The sequence below is a fragment of the Vigna unguiculata genome, chromosome 1 (assembly GCF_004118075.2).
Source record: "Vigna unguiculata cultivar IT97K-499-35 chromosome 1, ASM411807v1, whole genome shotgun sequence".
Taxonomy (NCBI): Eukaryota; Viridiplantae; Streptophyta; class Magnoliopsida; order Fabales; family Fabaceae; genus Vigna; species Vigna unguiculata.
This window is the reverse complement of record NC_040279.1, coordinates 33,552,451-33,577,896: the sequence shown is the minus strand read 5'-3', so window position 1 is coordinate 33,577,896 and position 25,446 is coordinate 33,552,451. Positions and strand designations below refer to the sequence as shown.

Here is a 25,446-nt window from a genome sequence, read left to right as displayed (position 1 = left end):
TGTTTTTACCTTTTTTTCCTCTCTTCTTTTTTATCCGAATCCAACTAGAAAAACAAAATATAAAAATTCAATTCAGATTCTAACTTTCATTACAAGAAAAAATTAGTTATGCACGAGAAATGTTAATTTGGTCAAACATCATATTTTGCAAATGTTTCAAGGATGTGTTTGGACCTCAACTTAAAGTCTTTGGAAAATGATTTCTTTTCATTGGATAATATATTTCAAGTTTGTATTTTTTTTTCATTTTTATTCTGTCAAATATTATTAATTTTACGCCATTGTATACGACATATGAAATAATCAAGTACAGGATATTTTCTAGAATTAGATTGGTGAGTCGTATAAGTTCAACAAATTGTGGTTTATGCTTTTTGAATGTTTGACCACCTTATTAAAAAAGCAGTGAAACATATGGTCAATACTATCCTGTTAATATTTATTTTCAAAAAAATAAAAATATATGTATCTCGTTGCTTTCTTTAAATTCAACGTTGTTTTCTTTTTCATGAGTGTGTTACCACATTGTGATAGCAGCATGACAAAGCAATATACACGTGGAAAAGCAACTTACCCCATTCATTCTCTTAAATTCCCATTTTTTTTTTGTGTGGCACACCAAATCAGTGTATGTCAACGCACGCAGTCCATCTTCAACCTTTACACAATCAAAATCAGATTAAGAAAATATTTTTTACATTAGATATACTTTGACAACTCATTTTTTAAAATTATTTTTGTTATTAAAAAAAATCAACTTTTATATTTATTAACAAAATAAAATAATAAATATAAAATGGGTATAAAAATTTATTCCATATCAAACTAATAGTACCCATAAAATTATTCAGGTTAAATATGTTTTTATTCTTTAACTTTTAGTGAATTTTGAAATTAGTTCATTTCAAAATTTTGAATCAATTTAGTCATTCATCTTTCGAAATACGTGAATCTAGTCATTTTAATCAAAAATTTTGTTAGATTTATTTAATGTTTCATATGTATTTCAAAATTGTATTTGAGTTATTTATACTATTTGACACATTTTTGCTTTAATGTTAGTCAAATATTATTATGAAACACGCTTGAAATGTCAAATAAATTTAGCAAAATTTGATTAAAATGACTAAATCCACATATTTTGAAAAATGACTAAATTGGTCTAAAACTTTAAAATAGACTAATTTTAAAATTCACCGAAAATTAAGGAATAAAAACACATTTAACCAAATTATTCATATTATATATATATATATATTATTGATTGTACTTTTTGGTTAATGAATTTGACTTTTGAGTTATAAATGTAGCAATAAAAACGTGGTGTTCCTATCCTCTTATATTTTATATTAAATTTCAGGAGTTTCAAAGAATAATCAACGGACAAAGTTGCAGTTCTTGTTGTAGGGTAGCTAGCTCACTATCCACGACCTCTCAACACGCGGTTTTCGATTCATGAGCACACATTCTTTGGGAAATACCCAAAGAGACAAACCCTTATGCCAATGTCGCAACGAAATATTTCAAAATAAAAGGGCATTTGTGTCATTTTCTCTTCAAAGTACGACCAGTCGCCACCTAGTCTTAGATCTGTTACTATTAAAGTACACACTTTTTCTTAAATTTCAACCACTGATTGCTACTAATATAAGAAAGCCCTCGTAATTAGTTTATTTAAATCAGTCAAATTCCTTGACTTTTTTTTTTTTTTTTTGTGTGTGTGGAAGAGCTTTATAAATATAAACCTCCATGTCCATGTTTTACTCACCAATCCCACAACAAAAAACTTTTTTCATATTCTTTCATCTTCTCACCGATCACATCATATTAGTCTAAGGTCTTTTTTTTTTTCTTTCACACACTCTCATCAATATGAAGAGACAGAGAGAAATGGAGGGATTTTCAAGCATAGATTTGGCTAATTGTCTAATGCTTCTGTCATGCCCCCAACAAAAGAAGTTAGAAAGAAAAGATGTTGAGGGTGTGGAATTTGAGTGCAAGACATGCAACCGAAAGTTCTCATCTTTTCAGGCATTGGGTGGGCATAGGGCTAGCCACAAAAGGTCGAAACTTGAGGGAGATGAACTCAAAGCACACGCTATAGCTCTGAGTTTGGGAATTAAGAAACCCAAAACGCACGAGTGTAGCATTTGTGGACAAGAATTCTCATTGGGACAAGCACTTGGAGGGCACATGAGAAGGCATAGAGCTTCTTCCATTAATGAAGATTTTTCTTCAAATAAACATGTTGTTGCAGAAGTAGCAGTTTTGAAAAGATCAAATAGCAGTAGGGGTATGTGCATGGACTTGAACCTAACACCGTTGGAGAATGACTTCAAGTTATTGTTTGGAAAAATGCCACTCAATGCTGCTGCCCTAGTCTGATTCTTTACTCTTCTTTTTCTTTTGCAATCATTGTATTTAGTTTTCTTCTTTTCAGAATTTGTACAAGTTAGCATATTTTTATTTTTGTTATTTTTTGGATTCGTGTAATGCATTCTTTCAAATTTTTTTAACGTGATTTGTAATATTAGATGAAACAAAGCTGCAACAGTAATTTTGTTGAATTTATCCACATTTTTGTTTCATTTATTTTGTCAAAAAGGCGAGAAAGAAAGACAAATATTTGTAAGGCAAGTTCGTGAAAGAAAAACACTTAAAAAATTACGGAAATGATAAAAAAAACTGTAAAAATAGCAATCAAATATTGCTTAATGTTGATGGTCAAGGTTCTTGAGAAGGGGGTGAAAACCTAAACAATTGTGGGGCAAGTTCAAAATTGGTTAAAAAAAGCTTAACCACATTTGAGAATCGATGTTCCTAGAAAATGAGGGCAAAAACATAATCAGTAGTTGTAAGATGAGTTCAACAAAAGAAAAACGCTTATAAAATAGAGGAATAACAAACTTACGTACTATCAAGAATTGATGTTCATACTGTGATAGTAAATCTTTTAATCCTATTATTATAATATGACGATAAGAGGTGGATCTGGGCTAAAAGTGTTGGAGGGACTAAAGTAATATAATTTTGAGATCATTAGATTCGATCATTAGTATAATGCTTCAAAAATGACTTCTCTAATCGAATATGTAATCATTAGTATAATACTTCAAAATATAATATTTGAAGAGGTAGAATCATCTTGTTTTAGTCAATAATTTCCTTTTCATCACTCTTAAACAATTAATTTATTCTTTCATTCTTTATCAATATACCTATTTTTTAAATAATACTAAAAAATAATTGATCATAATCTAATAAAAAATTAAGACACATAATTATTAAAAGAAAAAATATATTCATTATTATTTTTTTCTATATTCATAAAAAAATGAATACACAAAAAACTCATGAAATAAAAAAAATAATGTTTTCATTATCAAGTAAGACAAGAGACGGGTAAGGAAGATGATAAATGAGAAACATAATGAATTTATGTCTAACTTTTTTTTTTTCTTTAAAAACAAAAAGAAGACATATAAGTGTGATAGATTATTACAATTTGTCAAAAACTAAAAAGACAATGAAAATGAAAGTAAAGATTATGTTAATAAATATTTGGTTTAATTACTCCTTTGATTCATGCTTTCGTTTAACAATGTTAAGTTGGTCCTCCAATTTTTTTTTAATCTCAATTTGGTCTCGATTTTTGAAAAACTAATGTAATTCGATCTTTTACAATAAATTTCGTTAAATCCCTTGAAACAGATCAATGATCTTCATTAAAATTGAAACTCTTTATATGGATAATTTACTTTGTTGGTGTAATTAACTTAATCCTAACGTCTATTTTTAAATTAAAACAATGACCAAAAGATAAATTAAACTTAAATATTTTTATTTTTTATTATATTTAATTTTATTTTATTACGTATTTACATTAAATATTATGATTAAATAAAAGAAATAATTTTTTTTATTAATTTCTAATATATATTACCTACAATTTAAAAAATTTAATAAATTTTAAATATATTTTTATATTATATATATATATATATATATATATATAAAACTCAAAAAAAAATTCTAAATTTTGGGGGGCCAGGGCTCCTCTCTGCCCCCAAAAAAATCCACCATTAATGACGATACGAAAATATTACGATATGATAATATGACGGTATGACGATTTAGTGATATGATGATGTAATAATAAAATGATAAATTATAAAATTATAATTTATGAAATATATAAAGTTATAAAATAATAAAATTACATGAGGACAAAATAAAATAAAATGACAAAATAATAATTATGTTAGTCATTACATCATTAATTAACAAAAGAAAAATCAATCATGATTCAATTAAAAATTTTAAATTTATTGAAAAAAAATAAATTTATTAAGTACTCAGTACTCAATAAATCATAAAGATTTCTCATAAAGATTTATTATAAAGATTTATTAAGACTCCTTATAAAGTTCTCAAAAAATAATTAAACCTATTTTTTATTACTTTTTTACAAATATAAAAGTTCATTTTTTACGATAATTCTGATTTTCAAGTAAGTTGTGCTTTTGGTGTAAAAGAATATTTTTCTTATAAAAAAATCATTGTCGAATTACTTGAATTTCCTTTTATGTTTTATTTTGTCTGTTGGTGGCTGCTAAGCTTACATGGGAACAGTGCTATAGCAACAGTTTCTACCAGTTACATGTAATTTTGATCTGAATGCACTCAAGGTGGATTAGCTTCTTAGCTGGAACATAACATTAACATTTATGTTGTTAGAATAATTAAAGAAAGAGATAAAGCTAAATTGGTAAAATTAAAATTATCAGATATGACAATAAAAAAAGTAGTCGGAGAGAGTGAAAACAATATTTTGTTTCTACTGATTCTAGAGATACAAGAAAATTACTGATAATATTTGAGAGAATTCTAATTAATCTGTGAACTTTTTCAATTTTTGCATTTTATCAATTTTTCTCTACTCTTTCTCTCTCTCTCTTCTCTCCTGGTGAAACATTGGGCTTACAAGCCCATATACACTAGGCCTTTTTTACCTATAAAAAAAGCTCATGCAATCTCTTTCAATGTCTTCAATAACTTGCTTCTTAACTAGTGGAAAGACATAATATAAGATCATTAAACCAGCATAATATAGATGAGAATCTACCTTCATCCTTTTTTTCTACCTTTATCACATCACATCTCTAATTTCATTATTATAATGACAATTATAGTTTTTATTCTTCCAAATAATCCAAATAATTACAAACTATATATATTTCTTTTTCTTAAAATAGAAAATATTAAATATATTTCTTAAATAAATGAAAAAAAAATCAAATAAAAGAAGTAAAAGATAAAAGAATAATACTGTTTTGTAAGAAAATTTTTAAGATATTTTTACAATTATTTGTCATGTTCAATACAACACTATCTTCAATATAACCTCATTCATTTAATGCATCTTGTTTTATTCTGAATAAGCATGTTGGACCTCTTTAAAAAAGACGTTGTTGGAGAAGACATTGCCTTCTCCCTGCACCTCCAAGAAATCTCCTGTATCCCCAAAATTTATGTTTTTGTCCTTATTTAATAATCTGTGAGAATGGGTGAAAGTGGGTACGGACGCAGTAAATTTCATTTACTGCGTCAACGTCCCTGCACCCCCAAAACGTTACTATACGTTCCTATTTCATATTCTGTCTGTTCTCCATCATTTTCATTCGTGCTTCTTCAGTCCTTCATTCTCTGCAGTGGTCCCTCTCATTCGTGCTTCTTCAGTCCTTCATTCTCTGCAGTGGTCCCTCGTGTCTTCGTTCGTTCATTCTGTCTGTGGTGGTCCCTCGAAGAGGTTTGTATTGTATGACTTTGATTTATGTTTTTTTAAGTAATCCTGATTTGTTTATTCTGTCTGAGTATGCATTTGATTATTGTTTTGTTTATTCTGTCACACTGAGTATGCATTATTGTGATTATTATTGTGATTGAAGGTTGATAAGTTCTTCTGAGTAACTGTGTTAGCTCCTCCAAGTGGTATTTCCGTCAATCCAGGTTAGCCTTCATACCACCATAAGTTTGTAAATGGAATTTGTTTGAAGGGATTGTTTGGAATTCAAAATGTATGGGAAACAGATTCTGTATTCCGTTTCATAAAAATTATGATTTTCGTGTCATTGCATATGTATCATGGTAGAATTGAATAACTTATTTCGAAATTTCCGCTCCTTATTTGTATGGATGTTTTGTCCAACACACCAAACACTTGAAGTCCAAACACTTGAACATGAAATAGAAACCAAAATTTTGTTTTTCCAAACGGATTACATAATCCGTGTCTTAAAGATGTGAAACGGAATAGCTATTCCGTTTCATAGTATTCCGTTTCATACTTTGATTTTGTGTGTTGGTGTGTATATTGTGTTATTGGTGAATTTTTAATGTGAGTGAATGTATACTGTGTGATTGGTGAATTTTCTAACGTAAATTATGCAATGAATATCAACATGCAATTAGTTTTCAATTTTTGAATATCAACATGCAATTAGTTTTCAATTTTTGATACGTGTTGCATTCACTCGTTTTCTGTGATACGTGTTGCATTCTTTATGCATTTAGATGGTTATTTACTTATTAAAATTTTTTTTTATTATAGTTCATTATGGAAGATCATCATTTTAGTTATTTGAGTTTCTTGGATTCTCAAGCGGATTCTCAACAAAATTGTAGTCTCATGTCAGAGTTTTCTGATTTTGTTCATGATATCTGCGAACAAGATTATACATCTCATTTTACAACCGATGATATTTTCTCAACACGTGAAGATTTAATTAAATGGGTTAGAGGGGTTGCTTATAATCTTGGGTTTGTCGTTATTATTCTAAGATCGGATAAATACAATGGACAACCAGGAAGAAAGACCCATGTATTATTAGGTTGTGAAAGAGGTGGAAAATATAGAAAATACAAGTGTGATGCAGAACCGAGTTTATCTGGGACAAGAAAATGTGATTGTCCCTTTAGATTGAGAGGGAGACCCATCTCTCAAGGGGAGGGATGGGTGTTGAACGTAAAATGTGGTTACCATAATCACGATGTCTCTTCTACTCTAGTTGGTCACCCCTATGCGGGTAGGTTGAAGTCTACTGAACAGTCGTTGCTTGTTGATATGACCAAAAGTCAAGTCAAACCTGCAAATATACTTCTCACTTTGAAAGAAAAAGATGATTGTAATGTTACAACTCTGAAGCAAGTGTATAATGCAGATATAGGTACAAACGTTCAATAAGAGGTTCAAGAACTGAGTTACAACAGTTAATGTTGATGTTGGAACGTGATCACTACATCCATTTTAGTAGATGTCTTGATGAATCTGATGTGGTAAGCGATTTGTTCTGGACCCATCCTGATGCTGTGAAGTTGTTAAATTCATTCAATATTGTGTTCTTAATGGATAGTACCTATAAAACCAACAAATATCGGTTGCCATTACTTGAGATTGTTGGTGTGACCTCAACAGGATTAACTTTCTCGGCCGCTTTTGCATTTTTATCTAGTGAAAAGCAAAATAATTTCATTTGGGCTCTTGAAAGGCTAAGAGGTCTATTTATGACGTCCGAGGGTGGTCCACAAGTCATTGTAACTGATAGGGATCTTGCTCTAATGAATGTTGTTGGCATGGTGTTCCCTCAGTGTTATCATCTTCTATGTCGTTTCCACATTCAAAAAAATGTGCAGGCAAAGTGCAAAATGTTAGTAAATTCTGTTGATGCATGGGATGTTGTATTGCAAGCCTGGGAGAATGTCATGGACTGTGAAGATGAATTAAAGTTCAACGAGTGTGTTCATCGTCTTGAGCTTGTTTGCCAGCCATGGCCTGTATTCTTTGAATATGTTAACGACTCGTGGATCATTCCTTATAAGAAATTCTTTGTGAAGGCATGGACGAACAAAGTTATGCATTTGGGGAATACAACATCAAACAGGTATGTTTGCATTTTGCTATTAATTAAATTTTTTATTAATGGTTTATATGATTTCCTTGTATAAATTGTACTAGGGTTGAGTCTGCTCACTGGAGTCTGAAGAAAGTTCTTGGAAGTAGTATGGGAGACCTTTGTTCGTGTTGGGATGGAATTCACAACGTTATTATCTTGCAACACAACGAAATTAAGGCGTCTTTTGAAAGAAGTTAAATCTGATCAGTGACTCTTACAAGGCATTGAGTTATAGAAGATTAGTGGGAAATATTTCTAGATGTGCCTTAGAACTCCTTGCTCCAGAGTTGGAAAGAGTAAAGAAGATTGGATTCGATAGTAGTCGTTGTGGCTGCATTCTCAGACAAACTTATGGTCTACCATGTGCGTGTGAATTAGCACGATATGATCCTGGGATTATTCCTCTCCAAGAAATTCATGTCATGTGGACTAGGTTGAGCTTCTCCAATGTCTCGTCTTCACAATCTGAAGGGCAATTATCTATTCAGAGGGAGGTTGATCTACTGCTTAATCTTTTCAAAGAAGTTGATATTGCAGGAAAAGTGACCATAAAACATAAATTACTTGACATAGTTAGCCCTTCCATGACATCGATGTTACCACCACCGAGTAAAGTTAAGACGAAAGGTGCAGCTAAGAGTCATAGATCAAAGAAGTCAACCAAACGTGATCCCTCCTATTTTGAGCATGTGGACGCCTTCATTGAGTCCTCAAGACAAGACACATGTGTTGCAAAAACAGAAAACAAGGTGAAGAGCAAACGTGTAATTGAAGAGAAAGTAATACCCATGCTAGAACAGTTCAATCCTGTTTTTCATCCTTATATACTCGATGTTGTCGATGTTGTGGCGGACGGTCATTGTGGATATAGATGCATTGCTGCATTGTTGGGTATGGGTGAGGAGTCGTGGCCTCTAATCAGACATGATCTATACAAAGAACTTAGTCAATGGCGAGATGAATATGCAACGTTAGTTGGAGGCTATGATCGTCTGGAAGAACTGAGAAAGTCTTTGCTAGTTCAATCACCATCAGGGGTATAACTTCTATACACCAGTGTTGAAATTTATGTATTACAAGTTTTTTATGATTTTGTTTTATTATAATCTAATTAATTATATACAGGCTAATCGAGACAAGTGGATGACTATACCAGACATGGGGTATGCGATTGCTAATCGGTATAATGTAATCCTCGTGTGCTTGTCATCAGTTCAGAATTTGACTATATTCCCACTTCGTACATCCCCACCTATTTCGCAAAGTCAACATCGACTAATTTGTATCGGACATGTTTACAATTCTCATTTTGTGCAGGTATATATGTTTATATATATATATATATATATATATATATATATTTTTATAAATAACTTTATTTCTCTATTGACTAATTGCGTATTTACAGGTTCGTCTACAAGAAGGCTGTCCATTACCGACAGTGGATATCATATCATCTAGCAATTGTTACCCAAAGGCAAAAGGGTGGGCATCATTTTATAGAGATAGGATGCAAGCATTCCTAGATTTACACATAGTGGATCGTAGTTATGTAGATCTCATGGAAGACTGATATTTGTTGATTGTATTTAAGTATTTCACTGTTGTAGTTTGTAATTATTTTACCAATATATAAAATTCTAACTCCTTTGGCCAAGGGACGGATATATTTTGGCCTCATTGCTAACATTAAATAACTTAATATAAAATACCATATATAGATGAAATATCTTAACATAAAATCCAATACAAATGTCAATTCTAACATCAAATACAAATAAATCGACTATCCAGACGTAGATGGTCGTCGACCTCGAACTCTACGTCCTCCTCTAGTCTCTTCCTCTTCAACTCCATCTTGAGCCATCTGCAATAACTCATGAGTGCGATCCCAGGCAACTGTGCCCTCAGTAACATCTCTACAGTCTATCATCCGCTGAAGACCACCTACAATGCGTTTCACGAGACCCTGTGATAATAACAAGTTAATGTCAAATATTAATAGTTACTAATAATATGAACAACTAAATGTGTACATACCAATAAACCACTGGAAGATGATGACGGTGACGTCCTCTGAACTGTTATGTCATCTGGCAAATTCCGACGAAGTCGGGGCACAAGCACAAGGCTAGGTCGGTCGGCCTCAGCTCCACGTAAAATGTATGGATGGGAGACTCTCCTAAACCACTGCAAATATCCATCCGAACATGAAAAAGGAGCTGGTGCTTGGACCACTTGATGTACAACAAACTGCTCGTGCTTTTTCCACCGATCATCAATAGCCTCAAAGTCCATCATGGGAACCGAACTAGGCGGTCGTGGAATAGGCTGGATGAAGCCAAATTGTCGCAACACACGCTCCGGCAAATGACGTTGTACGACGGTCCCAACCCTCAGGAAGCCAGAAAACATGCCATGTGTTACCAGTTGTCGAGCAGCTCTGTGTGCTACATATGGGTTCCAAATCATCCCATCATATGTCAAGCCATCCAACTGGACTCTAACATCAGCTATAGCGGAAATGGCGCGTCCAGTGACATAACGTAGAGCACGGGGTTCGTCTCCACATATGTATCCCGTACTTGCTTCCTTCCCAATGTAGGGAAGTGCTCGTATATCCAAGCCTGTATCAAATAATATTTCATTTAACCATTGTCATATAAAACTAAAAACAAGTCAAATAAAGAATAAAATGTTATATAAATGGGTACCTGCAGAAGAGGTAGATATCCAGCTAATTGCTTTGTATTTGCAAAGCTGGCATCTCCTAGCTGCTCATATAAGTGGACAAGAGCAGCAACTCCCCAACCATATGTACGACATGTGGAGAGATCTCTAAATAGCTCGAGATAATGTGTACGAACATAGGTGGCGCTTTTGTTAGCAAATATCGTGCACCCTACAAGGTGCAAAAGATATGCACGTGCAGCAAACTCCCATAGCTCGTTTTCACAACAGCTGTGATACAAGTCTCTCAACCAGCTCAGTCGGACCTGTGCACCCCGACTTTGATTCAGCTCCACACATGCCATGGCCCGGTCAACACCAAGAAGTGTCGTCAAAATCTGAACAGAATCTTCATATTCCAGATTTTCAGTGGAGCAAAAGTTTCCACTGATGGAAAGATGGAGAAGTGACCATACGTCATCCAAAGTGATGGTCATCTCCCCAATGGGTAAATGAAAAGTATTAGTCTCGGGATGCCATCTCTCCACGAAACCCAATACTAACCCAAGATCGATATATTCATATAAAATATCGCACAAAGGCGATAATCCAGAAGCTAACACAAAATGTGCAATAGCAGGGTGAGGACGTCCTAATTTCTTAACTTTTTTAATATGGGAGACCACTTTCACATCTCGATCCTACCAGAAGAAACAAACAACAATAAAAATACTTAACAACAACAAAATAAAACCTATATAAAAACTTCTTACTGACCTGACCATCCCATATCATGCGTGCAACATGATCCTGGTACTGCGTCAATAAAGATGTATCATACGGCCCACCAGGAAATCCTCCACCATCGTTATCAATGACCTGCTCGTCCTCCCGAGGAACGTCAGGAACCTCATTCTCAACAATGTCATCCTCAACAACATTAGCCTCATGCTGACCCCTTCTACGAGTCGATGCTGTCGGTCTCTTTCGTGCAGCACCCTGTCTGGAACTCTCGGGTGCATCATTTGAACCACGTCTAGATATATTTCCTCTGGTCCTAACCATATCTATAATAAAATAAAATACAAATTAATAAATAAAAAAGAATAAATACTCCCACTCATCTTTCCTTTTCTTTTTCCTCATACAAACACAAGTGCACGTTCAATTTCATCAAACGAATTTAAATAAAAAACATTAAACGCATCCAAAAAAAAACAGAAACGGATTTTGAAAAATAAAAAAATAAAAGGGAAACGGATCCCACATTCTGTTTTGAAAAAAAAAATTTAAACGTGAAACGGATTACACAATCCGTTTCAAAAAAAAATAAAAATAAAGAAACGGATTCCAAAATCCGTTTTCTAAAAAAAAAAAGTGAAACGGATTACACAATCCGTTTCAAAAAAAAAAAAAGGGAAACGGATTCCACAATCCCTTTCCTAAAAAAAAAATAAAACGGGAAACGAATTCCACAATCTGTTTCCAAAAAAAATAAAATAAAATAAACACGGATTCCAGAATCCGTTTTGAAAAAAAAAATTGAAAAATGGGGAAACGGATTCCACAATCCGTTTCCTTAAAAAAAATAAAAACACCACAACCCTTCCTCTCCAACGCACACCACTCATCAACACAACCCACCGTTCCAGATTTAACAAAAAGCTACATGTAAAAACCTACATATAAAATCAATTCAAATAAAAATATACACATGCATTCAAATAAAAATATACATTGTCTAATATTAAAAAACAAAAATGAGTATGACTTACCTGCAAAAATTGAGAAGCCGCGGGAAAGGATCAAAGGTGGTTGCCGACGGTGGGGAGAAGAATGGTGTGTGGAGGAGAAAAGGAGAAAAGGATGGCGTGGCGAGAATGGTTTGTGGGAGAAGAGGGAGAATGAGTCGGTGCAGTGGGGGAGAAGGATGCTTTGTGGGGTGCAGTGGGGGAGAAGGATGCTTTGTGGGGAGGCTAGGTCAAAGATTCCAAGGGTGGTGCAGAGTGCGTGCAGCGTGGAGAGAGAGGGAATCTGCTTTTTATTGGGGTGCGGGTAGAGGGGTTTTGGGGGTGCAGTGTGGTGAGGGGTGTGAGGGGTGCAGGGGTATTTGGGGTGCGCGGTAAAATTGAGAAAAGACACACACAGTAACTTTTTTTTTAACCAGGGGCAATGTTGGAAATAAAGTAGGTTTTGGGGATACAGGAGAGATTATTGGAGGTGCAGGGAGAAGCCCACTTGATGCCCACTGTTTTTTGACCTCATTTAAGTAAACCAAAACTTCAACAACTCTTTATGGAAGCACCGATTTAAAAGAGTTTCTAATATTTGTGTCAATTAGTTTGGATGGTGTAATAGAAAATAGGTTTTATTATGTTGTAAGTATATGATAAATTTAAATTTTTTAATTGAGTTTATGATAAATTTAGGTGATTTATTAAATATTTAATAATTTTTTTTAATTGAGTTTTCCACTCTTCATTTTTCTCTGTTAATATTAGCTTTATTTGTTAATGGAGTGAAGTGCATGTTAAGATGCTGACATGGGTAATGCTTTGTCATGTTACCTATGTTATCTTGTTTAGTTGTCATCCCATATTATTTTTTTATTTTTTATTTTATAATTTATTTTGATTTAATATTTTATACTTTTATATTTTTATTATTTTATAATGATTTTATGATTTAAATAAAAATTGAAAATATATTATAATTTTATATTTCATGAAATCATAATTTTATAATTATATAATTTTAAATTAAAATATTAAAATTACAAAATTATAAAATTATACAATTATAAAATTTTAAAATAATAAAATGAGGTGTGACGATAATTGAATAAGGTCAAGTCATATGATAAGATAATAATCACCCAATCACTTAATTTTTACATCACCCCTAATTAGTTAACCGTGAGAACTCAATTAAAATATTAAATTTAATAATACTGACCACAAAAATTTATTTATTAAGAACTCTAAATTTATTAAAAATTTAAAACTTCATAAAAATTAGTCATAAATATATAATTGATTGTGTACATTTCATATAATTATAATATAAAATATTTCTATATATATAAATATATATATATATATATATATATATATATATATATATATATATATATATATATACTTGAATTATATAATATATATATAAGATAAAATTATAATATATCACATATTATATTATATTATATTATATTATATTATATTATATTATATTATATTATATTATATTATATTATATTAGTTTATAATTTCTACTTAAAAAAATGAAGATTTGTATTCGAGACTATTGAATTTTGTAAATGAATATATCCATACATAAAACAAATAATTACTAAAATCATCCGGCAATGAATTGATAAAAAAATGTTCTTTAAAAATTAAAAGAAAATTTTTATTTAAAATTATTGAAAATTAGGGATGGCAATTCGGGGTGGGCGAGGCGAACCGGCTCACAGGCCTGCACAAAAAAAATGCGGGACAAATTGGGATGTTGAACCCACTGACCTGTAATGGCCCGTTCGCATAGGCCCGCAGTCCGCACGAACTAAAGGCGAGACGGGACGAACTGATCCGCTAATCCGCTTACAAAATTATATGTTAGTCATTTTTTTGGTTTTCACATCATTCATCATATTATTTTTTTAAGTTCTTTTTATTTTTATGTTTATGTATAATCATTATATATAAGATAATGATTTTAGTTCTTGAATATGGAATATCTTTTTATGCATTTTTAGGTACATGTCTAGTAAAGTGACATGTTCCTATTATACTTTAGTTGTAATTTTCGTTATTATTTTTCTTGTCTTTGATTAGGTAAACTCATTGGAATTATTTTGATAAAAAATGAATATCAATTATTATGAAAAAATAAAAAAGTTTTTTATTTTATTCAACAAAGAAAAAATGTTTGGCTCATCACAAATGCAGATCAGCCTGTGAGACGGGAGGAACCAAAAAAGTGAACCTGATATTAAACTATAGGACGGGTCAATCCAGCCTGCACTTTACGGGTCAAAACGTGAGGTGGACCAAAATGGACTGGACTGACCCGCTTTACCATTCCTATTGGTAATAGAAGAAATTCAATATAACAATTAATTGATACCAAATTTACAAAGGTGGCAAAAACAATGAATTGTACAAAGATAATCTATTTACGAGAAAAACGAAAAGAGATGATGCCACCTGATTTTATATATATATTACAGATCTTGAGTACTTTTTTCTCATACAAAATCTAATGTATGACGATGAATATATCTTTCAGAAAATAATCGTACTTTCTTTTTCACAAACTATAAAACACATGCAATGAATAGGAGCGTTTTCTTTTAAAGAGAATTTTGAGTTTAATAATCGATATAATCGATTATTTTTGCCGACATAATAGATAATCTTTTCAGAAAAAAAAAATTCGATGCAAATTTACTCAAGATATAATTAGAGAAGATTCATGCTTTCATTTTGACCAAGTTAATAAATGAGTAATAGAAAAATAAACCAACAACAAGAAACAAAACTATCATAATAAAAATCATCATTTGAATTAACCCATCATACGTTGACCTACTTAGCTAATAATAGTTACACAACATAAATATTTCTTTAAATGGACTAGAACAAAAAATGAATGGTGCATTGTATGTAATCCAATATTCCTTAAGACAGCATTGATCGTATAATAAATTAACCTTTCTTTACCGACACTTTGAATATAAATCACGTTATTCATTTCAACCATGGATTTGAATTGAAAAGCAAAATGTATGTGATGTTATTTTTCACTTATTTGTGTTTATACAGCCAAAGTGCTGGAAAATCTAGACCATTGATGATTTGTTGAATAGAAGTTAATGAAGTGAAAGAATGTGATAGAATATGATTATTATTTTCTGATGAAAATTGACCCTGCTATTAATGAATTCATATTTTTCAACTCTTCCCATAGTTTATGATTAGTTGTAGCCAAAGCCGGCAACCTCTTCATTAGATAACTAGAATCAGACACAAGTACTGAAGTCAGTTACGAAATCATCAATCTCTAAAATAAAAATTATTTCAAGTTGGAATTTAATACAACTTTGGCACACCCTGGATTTATGGATTCTGTTGCAAACTTAATAGTCTACCACTGTTCCAGTCACTAATTTCTGGTTGGACGCATTAATATTTTTCATAACATTGAATTATAAGGTTAACCGAGAGATAAGGTTGGAAATTAATATATGAGAAGCTGTAAGTTCAATTCGACTAACAATTACAATCATTATTGATAATTGAATACGATAATGGAAGAGAGTATGATAATAAGTGATATAATAAATTTAAATCTTAACTCAAAATCGATTTTCAATAACTTTGATAGGTACTAAAATTTAAATCTAATTAAATCTCACAAAAATAAGTTTAACAAGATAAAATTAGTTTGTCTACTTATATAGTATGAACTAATTTTTATCTTTAATCATATAAAATATTCAACCTTTAATCATATAAAGTATCCAACAAGTTATATATGATAGCTTGAATTCTCCTTTGAAAAAAAAAGGAAAGTTACCCTAACAATGAACAAAATATCATTTATTTAATGAGTTAAGGAACATATACACGAGTTGTGAAAGTTATTAAACAACGTTGAACAATTATTGTCTATTATTTAATTTGAATATTGTTAATGGTTCAATAAGCCCGGAATCTTTTGCGGAATGCATGTAGCTAGAAATTCACACATCTCTTTCTGTGCGTGAATATTTGAATCCTTGAGTTCTCATCCAAACCTTTCATTATTGTTAATAACATTAAGAAAAACATTAATTGTGGTTTATATCAGGAGCAGTGATATCCAAATCTTGTGAGAAAAATAAACATATATAAGCTATTTCAGCCCCTCATATTCACGTCATGTAGACCACTTGATGATTCGAGGAAAGTCAAAATTCCCCTATAGTCAACTTCTACAACTCCATTAAGAATATGTGTTACTATCAAAACTTTGCATGCTTACTAACGTTCCAAATTAATGGGTTGGTCGATTTCCTTTCAACGGTCTTGTCACTGTTGTGAAACATGCCCAACATTCAAACAATAAATCATCCTGCAAGTGGCACTGCACTCCAGGTTTTTGTTCCTAAATGACAAGTCCTGTGATTTATGAACATAATGTTTCATGAATATCATCGAATGAACAGTGATGAAGATTTATCAACATATGAATCACCGAAAGCACAGTTAACCGTGTCCATGTAAATCACGTTTTTTTATTGTCCGTTTTAACTGTTAACTGTTTAAGAGTAGAATTTAGGTTGTAAAACAGTATAATTAGGATTTTTATCAACTATAATATTAGTGTATTAAAAGCAAATTATGCAATTATTGTACTTAGGTGTTGATTGAGTGAGATTATCTGCATTAATCAAAAAGACTTGTTTGATTAAGAGAAAAGAAAAAGAGTTGGTAGCAAACAATTATACACTATCGTCATTGCTGACGAATTTTTCTTTACATTTGCTTCACATGGTTGCGACTATAGTACTAGTGGTCGCATGAAAATAAAGAGGATAAATGTTGTGCAGTCCCCATTAGCAAATTAATTCCATGTGTTCATTGTTATTTCCTTCATTATGAAAATCCATTTGCTACTGTGATGAACGAGTCGAAATGGATCACTGTGATCTCAAACTTCAATTCATATATATATAGAATCATGTTAAAGCATGTTATAAAAATCAGTAAATGACAAACCTAGATTTCGATTTTCCTGAATACTGCTACAAGTCTGCAATTAAAAGTGTTGCACAGCTTTGTGATTGTCACTTTTCCTTGTTTCTATATGCTAATTAAGGTATAGGTGTTGTATTTGTAATGAATTGAAGTCGTTGACTTTTCCATTGAACATATATATTGTAGTGGACGTTAAGTAATAATGACGAGTGCATCAACGGTGGCAGAACTTGGACAAAATATTTAGGGGTGTCAAATTAGATTTGTTATATATAATTTTTTAGTTAGAAAAAAAAAAATTTCATTTTTTCTCTTCATTTCCTCTTCTTAAAACAAAGCACACATAATACTAGAATTCAAAAAAATATGACTATTATTCGTTATTATATCATGATACCAAACCATGAATATCATTTTAGATAAGTTCTTCGTACCTCATCAATTTAATTTAGTGGGTATTGTCAAATTTGACGATGCTTTTCCTGCATCACGTTCTAATACATTTTTAAATTCATTATATATAACTCTAGGAATTTTAGAGATTTTTGTTTTTCTTTGTGTTGAATTCTTGGTTCTCATGAAAAGTTAAACGTATATGCATTTTTTTTCATCTTTATCACAAACCTTCTTCTTTAAAAAAATAATCAAACTTTTTATTCTTTATCATAATCTTTCTAATATAAATTTATCACATATCACCTATTTAGAAAAAGATAAAATTTATATTCACAAATCACAATTACCACAATGCAAAACATAACAATACTCATACCACTTTAATTAAATAAGTATAAATTCAAAACTTAAAAAAAAAAATACCATAGTAAGCGGAAAACACAAAATCCCTAAATTTCATAATTAAGCATTATAATAATTTGAGAAAAAGTATAATTAGGGTTCATACCAATTTCATAAAAGAATCCCTAAAATCATAATTAGGTTTATACTAATTTGGGATAAACTTAATTTAAAGAAACATACTAAAAGAATCATAAATCTAACATACATAGATCATAATAAGATACTAACATTGTGAGAGATCAGAATGTATACTTCAATCTCAATCTATGTGTTTCCTAACTTTTGTTTTCCAATCTATCTCTTTGTATTTATTTCTCCTCACACACTTTCATGATAATCTCTTTTATAAATCAATATCTCCATTAAATTTTTTATTTTACTTTTATTATAATTTCCATAATATAAACTTAATATAAATAATATATAAATATAATTTAAAAATATATATATATATATATATATATTATATATAATAAATTCCAAAAAAAAATTGGGGGAGCCATAGCTCCCCTGTGTCATTCAATAGTTCCGTCACTGTGCATCACATACAGCCAAAATTACAATAGTATTGACTTTCATTTTATTTTCAAAAAATGGTTTAATTTTAAAGGTGAAAATAACAAATCTGTTTAAGACACTTTGTGGAGGGTGATATGAGATACAAATTAAACTGTGACTTTGAGAGGAAGATAAAAATAAAAGAAAATATTATATAAAAAAGTCCTAATTGTATCTATTTTTAAAACATTTATTTTATAAATAGTTTTGATAGAATTAATAAACTTTGGACCATAATTAATTATTGAGAATAAAATAAGTACTTTTATAACAAAAAAACTGCAGTCCCTCATGTTTAATGAATTTTGAAAATAGTTGCTCTTCGAAAATTTATACTAATTTAGTTTATCATCTTTAGAAATGCGTGGATTTAATCCTTGTTACCAAATTTTGTCAATTTTTGTTAAGTTTATTTAAAATTTTAAATGCATTTTATGATAATATTTGAGTTGACATTAAAGCGAAAATGTGTCAAATGGTATAAACAATTCAAATACCATCATGAAATACGCTTGAAACGACAGATAAACTTAACCCTTGACCAAATTTTGTTAAAAGGACTAAATTCACGTATTTTAAAAATAAATGACTAAATTGGTTGAAAGTTTTAAAGATGGACTAATTCCAAATTTCACTAGGACCAAAAATATATTTAATCCATTACGTAAATCTTTGGATAAGTTTTTGGTGGAAAAAAAAATTAGACTCGTAAAAACCGGTAATTCGGTATGTTTGTCTTAATTCACTACGGGTTGATTATTTAGTGAGTCAATCCAATTCGGCTTATTTATTAACAAGTCAAAAAAATTTGAATCGAATCTGGTCCATCACGGGTTATAGGTTAAATGGGTTGACTCACTTAATTAAAAAATATATAATTTTTTTCTTCAGTAAAAAAAAAGTAAATTATAATTCTGATTAAAATCTAAATAAAACTCAATACAATCCAAATAAGACAATCAAAAAGGATGTTAAACTCGAAATACAAACCAAAATCACAAAAATTCAAATTACCAATGTGTTAAAAAAAAACAAAACAACATGATCCAAATGCAAAGTCCAACATAATAAAAAAATACTTGTGTGACTCTTTATTTGCGGGTTGGTGGCCCCACCTTGCTTACAACATGTTCAACCTGAGTGAGCTGGGTTCTTAGTAGGTCGGGTCAAAAGTTAATTTGAACTGAAATTTGTAAGAAAATTTCAACCCAACCTGATCCGAATCCGTGGTGAGTCAGGTTGGCTCATGGTTCCAACCCATTTGTTCTAAAAAAAATCAAGTAATTTGAATTCCTCTTAAAAAAATGACTTTTACGTATACACAATAATATAAACTTATTAAAAATATTAAAATTTAATTTTCCTTTTCATTTTCTTATCATTTAAGCATTTTTTTGAAAAAAAAAATCCACGAATAAGCTATATTAGTCTATTATTATATATTCTCTCTTTTACACTTATTATTAACATTAATTTCACTTTTCCCTAATTAATCGTAGTCGAAAATAATAATGTTTTATTATATCTGGATGGTGTGTCTCATGTGTGGAAGATGAGACTCTCAAGAACTGGATTATTATCTCGTAGTAAAAGAATTCTAAGTTTCTAAGACAAATCGAGAGAAGATATATCTGTATAATGTTTTCTAATTCTAACATCCATAAAAGTTTAAAAGATATTAATTGTGTATGATAGTAATAGAATGATGAAAAAGAATTGAATGAATACTCCCTATAGTGTATTTTTAAGTATTTTTGAATCCATAACATTTAGTTATGCAAAATATATATATTTTATTTAAAATTAAATTTTTATAAAGATAATCGATTATCATATTATATTTAAATTGTTCGACAATCTTTAAAAATATAATTTACTCTTAATATCTTAAAGATGCTTTTTAAATATGTTGAAATTCAAGTACTACAGGCTGAATATCCAAATATTTTGGACCAAATAATTAGAAATAACATTCTAAATCTCGTAGGATATATTTCTGTCTTACAATGTTCGAAACTTATGTCCACAACATTGGATGTCATAAAAACTTTGGTACCAGAATGATCTTGAAGTATATTAAGAAAAGGAAAGGCAGAAGTATCTGTGTAGTAATTAGGGTTTCTTTACAACGTGTCACAAAACTAATTAATATAGAGAATAACAACCTTATAGTCATCAAAGACCTTTCTATGGACATTAAGTGATGACTCAACCATCTATGAAATAACAAATATGAAAACTCTCTATCTACTTAATAGGGTTTTCTACAACATTAACAAATAAGAACTCAATTAATCCAATGAAAATTTGCAAGTAATATCCAAAAAAAGAAAAGAAATTAAAACGTCAACACTTAATCCAAAAGTTAGTGATAGCTGTAAAAGCAAGTCCCTTACGCACAACACATGAAACTCAGCTTCTTGCTCTATAAGAGACAACTCATTTGTGTGGCATGTATCCTAATTCTTAGACAACTAATTAATTAATGAGGATTAACATCAGGTTAGATTTCAAATCCTAAAATGTACCTTAATATACTATTTTTGCCTATTCTGTTACTATCTTCATAGCATAAGAAATATAACAAACCCTATCTACATTGAACCGGCCAAGATATTGCAATCTAACAATTTTCTATCGATCTTTTTGGTCAAAAAGTTTAAATTCTTCGTGCGTATGTCAACAAAGTTCCCAATAAAAATACGACTAATTAGTTTACGTGTCCTCGCCATGAAACTATAGCTTGTTTGATTAATTAAGTTAAATTTTTTTTTTTTGTACCACGTTGCTTGTTAATCCGTGAGTTAATACATAATTGTGAATTGATGAATTACGCATTCATCGTGATCACATCTACTTTGCTCACGAAGCTCACCGTCATTTTTTTATTTCATTCTTCGCGAAATTTATCCACGAATACTGTATTAACTGTGAGCTTACGTTGAAAGAGTCTAGTTTATCCACGAATGTGAACAAATTTGTCGTACTAAGTTTTTGAACTAAAAGATTTTCATTTGCTCATTCAAATTAAAATACACCTGAAAGTCACCATAAGAAAGGTTTGCTTTTTAATAGATAAACATATTTAGATTCAATGGTTGTTAAATTCTATCGTCACGTTTAGACTTCTTAGAAATCAAACAAAGATAGGAAAATCGACATAATTACTTAAAAGACCAGATAAAATAGATTTACAATATATATATATATATATATATATATATATATATATATATATATATATATATATATATAAATGAGTTTAAATTTTATCATATAAATTATTTTTGTAAAACTAAATTAGGTTAACATGGTATCAAATCAAATGAGATTTGTTATTTGGTGTATTTATGATTTTTTATAGTTTTTCAGAATAAATTATAGTGAAAATTTCATAATTTTTTTTTTCAAATATTTAATTTTTTTAATTCGTCGTGATGTTGGTTTCCACAATATTAATTAAATTATTTAAATATGAGATAAGATAAATTTATAATATATAAGTATGTACAATTTTTATCATACAAATCTATTTTTTAAGGTTCAATTAGGTTAAAAGGGTATACAAAATTGTTCCGGTACATTTAATAGTTTCATATTTCTTAAGAGTCGAAATCAAGTACAATTTAAAAACTCATTCTTTTTTTTACCCTCTGAAAAGTCTTTTAAAGATAAAATTGTAATGAAACTTCGTAATTCAAAACGAATAATACCTTTGACAACGGAGTATAAAACAAACTCAAAATTTGAAGAATTAACCACGCTAATTACTTGGCACATTGATATAGTAGGTTACAGGCAGGCATGATTCAGAATCTTGGTATCTGCTAAGAGCTTGACACACGTACCACGTACTAAAGCTTGAAGATGACACTTCATTCAACCCTATCAAATATTTCTTTCATTCTCAAACTCATCTTTACTTGTTCAATAAATGGGGCGCATGATTTGGGCACTTAGCCTTCAATCTGAGGTGATATAGCCTCAGCTAATCTTTCACCTTCCCAACAAGCAAAATCAACCTAACACGTGCTCAATCCAAATCTTAATAAACACACTTAACTACCTCTGACTCATCACTATAACAACCATATATGTTCCTGTGTATTAAAAACACTTCATTATTATTTTTAATTTGCCATTTCTCACTTTATTACATTTTTGTCTTTTCCTTCTCTATGGATCTGTTTGGCATTCAAAATTGAAAACAAAAGAAGGGAGTGGTGACACATACACAATTGAACAACAGGTACAGGACTCTAGTAATAAAACACCCTAACCAAACAGGACATTAATCCTTTGGTATACCAAGAAGGATACAACGTAGGGCACATGTTAGGGTAGTTGGTTGGTACCATTGTAAGCCAAAACCCCACACCACGTGTCTCTTCAATTTTAAAAAATCTCTTTTGTAGAAAGTCTTATTAAAATATATTTATATCACATAACATAAGTTTTTAAATTAGGAATTGAGCACTTAAAAAAGTTGAAAATTATGCTGTGAAATTTAACATCTTTTAAAATTAATTCTCCTTTAACAAAGCTAACTGAGTTAGTTCTCTACCAAACAAATCATCCTATGTTTCGCTTATTGGAATTTTTTTACAATGTACCATGTGAAACAATAAATTTTAGAATTCAATTGTAATAAACATCCACCACGTGTTAATGGAAGAATAAAAAAGAAACAATGACAAAACTAATGTTTTTATTCCAACCTAAATCAGTAGAAAAATTTAATGTAATTTTTCATTTCATGTATAAAGTTGTAGATATTTAATTCAGTTTTGAAAATACAGATATTCATTAAAATATATTCCAATTCAATTCTTTATGATTCAAGTTTGATAATCAAGTGATAATATATATATATATATATATATATATATATATATATATATTAAATATATTTTCTCTATGTCAAAATAATTGATCTTTTCATCTTCTAATAAATACTATTTTTTATTCTCTTTAATATTTTCTTAAATTAATTCTTTTCTCTTTCTTGTTCAAAGTAATATATTTATGAAAAAATATCTATAAAAATTTAAAATAAGAATTAGTTTTCGTAAATGTTTTTTAATGTATTTTATTTTATTTTTTATTTTTTATATTTCATATTCTTATTTGTCAGCTAACTACTCAGTTTTTGTAACTTAAAAGAGTATCATAATGAGTGATGAAAAGTTAAAAATAATGTATAAATTTTTTATTATTATTTTACATTTTACATTTTAGTAATTATTTCTCATTATAATAATAATTATATATTTTTTAGTTACGTTTACTATTTTTAAATATCATAAAAAGTGGATAGTATTTCCACAAGTTTTAATGAAACCATTTTTTTAATATTAATTATTGTTTATATATAATTATATTACATTCATTCATCCTTAAATTTAGGTAATATATAAAAAAGTTATGATATATATAATCATTATGTCATTACCAGGAGAATTGTATTATTGTGTGTAATTAATTGTGATTACGAGGATAATAAGAGACAGACAAGGACCTTACCAAGTACAAAGTCTCCCCTGGCCGTTGGATGCAGTACCGTACAGAGCTGATAGGTGTACGGTTATGATTAGAGTGGTTCAGTTACTTTAACCACTACAGCCACATTTCTTTGCTCTTGCAAATGCGTAAAGGCCACAACACCCACGACTGCAAAATCAATCATTAATTAAGAGTTTTAACATTTTTATATATTCATCTTCTGATCTCTGAAATCTCTCTTCTATTCAGTTCAGATTTCGAAAAGATTCTTCTTTCAAAAAACTACTCTTTCCACATTTCTAGGCTTTTTTTGTATCTAGGGATATGTTAGAAATGAAATTTGTAAATATGAATTCGTTGATTTTTTTTTTGTCAAACAGGGTTAAGTCGTCATGGTGGAGGACGACATTATAGGTGAAGTCGTCCTCCACCGAACCGGTTTCTTATTATTTTTTTTAAAAAAAGCAAAGTCGTCATGAAAGACGACGGTTTTAATTTTAAGAAAAAAGTGAAGTCGTCCTTGCACATGACGACTTCACTTTTCAAAATTTTTTTTTGATTTTCTTTTTCGTAATTAATGAAAACTAAAAATTAAATAATGAAAACTGAAAATTTTGAAAAAAAAAGAAAAATTAATTAAAACCGAAAATTTTGAAAAAGAAGAAAAATAATTAAAACTGAAAATTTTGAAAAAACAAAAAAAATAATTAAAACTGAATTTTGTTTTTCAAAAGAATAATAAAAAATATAAAAAAAATCTGAAAAGTGAAGTCATCATGTGTAAGGACGACTTCACTTTCTTCTTAAAACTAAAACCGTTATTTTCTATGACGACTTTGCTTTTTTTTAAAAAAAAAGAGAAACCGGTAGGGTGGAGGACGACTTCGCCTGTAATATCGTCCTCCACCATAACGACTTGACCCTTTTTTACAAAAATAAAATCAACGAACCCATATTTACAGATTTCACTTCTAACGGACCCATAAATACAAAAAAGCCACATTTCTAAATAGACCAATGAAAATCAATCACAATAATACTTGTAATTTTTTTAGGTTTTTTTTTAATCATACCATTTTAAAAGCAGCCTGAATATATATAATACATATAATATTTTAATAATTACTATTTCAAAAATCATAAAAAAGAATTACCCACTCGTTTTTTCCTCTGGAATCTTAAATCTCCGTACATGTATAAATTTTGATAGCCGCATAAATCTT

At 29.9% G+C, this 25,446-nt stretch overlaps 3 protein-coding genes across 3 annotated transcripts; 2 read left to right on the top strand and 1 right to left on the bottom strand.

The window, feature by feature from the left end:
* Positions 1-1,777: 1,777 nt before the first annotated feature.
* LOC114166950 (zinc finger protein ZAT11-like) lies at positions 1,778-2,565 on the top strand. Its single transcript, XM_028051865.1, has one exon. The coding sequence runs from the start codon at positions 1,873-1,875 to the stop codon at positions 2,383-2,385; it is 513 nt and encodes a 170-aa protein (XP_027907666.1). The 5' UTR covers positions 1,778-1,872; the 3' UTR covers positions 2,386-2,565.
* A 4,998-nt stretch (positions 2,566-7,563) lies between these two features.
* Positions 7,564-9,525, top strand: LOC114190874. Its single transcript, XM_028079941.1, has 5 exons — positions 7,564-7,940; positions 8,015-8,145; positions 8,196-8,989; positions 9,078-9,269; positions 9,361-9,525. Exons 1-5 carry the CDS (start codon positions 7,564-7,566, stop codon positions 9,523-9,525), a joined length of 1,659 nt encoding a protein of 552 aa, XP_027935742.1.
* A 213-nt stretch (positions 9,526-9,738) lies between these two features.
* LOC114190866 (protein MAIN-LIKE 1-like) lies at positions 9,739-11,687 on the bottom strand. Its single transcript, XM_028079931.1, has 5 exons — positions 11,400-11,687; positions 10,816-11,323; positions 10,667-10,726; positions 9,993-10,579; positions 9,739-9,921 (listed from the first exon to the last, which is right to left on the bottom strand). Exons 1-5 carry the CDS (start codon positions 11,685-11,687, stop codon positions 9,739-9,741), a joined length of 1,626 nt encoding a protein of 541 aa, XP_027935732.1.
* Positions 11,688-25,446: the final 13,759 nt, after the last annotated feature.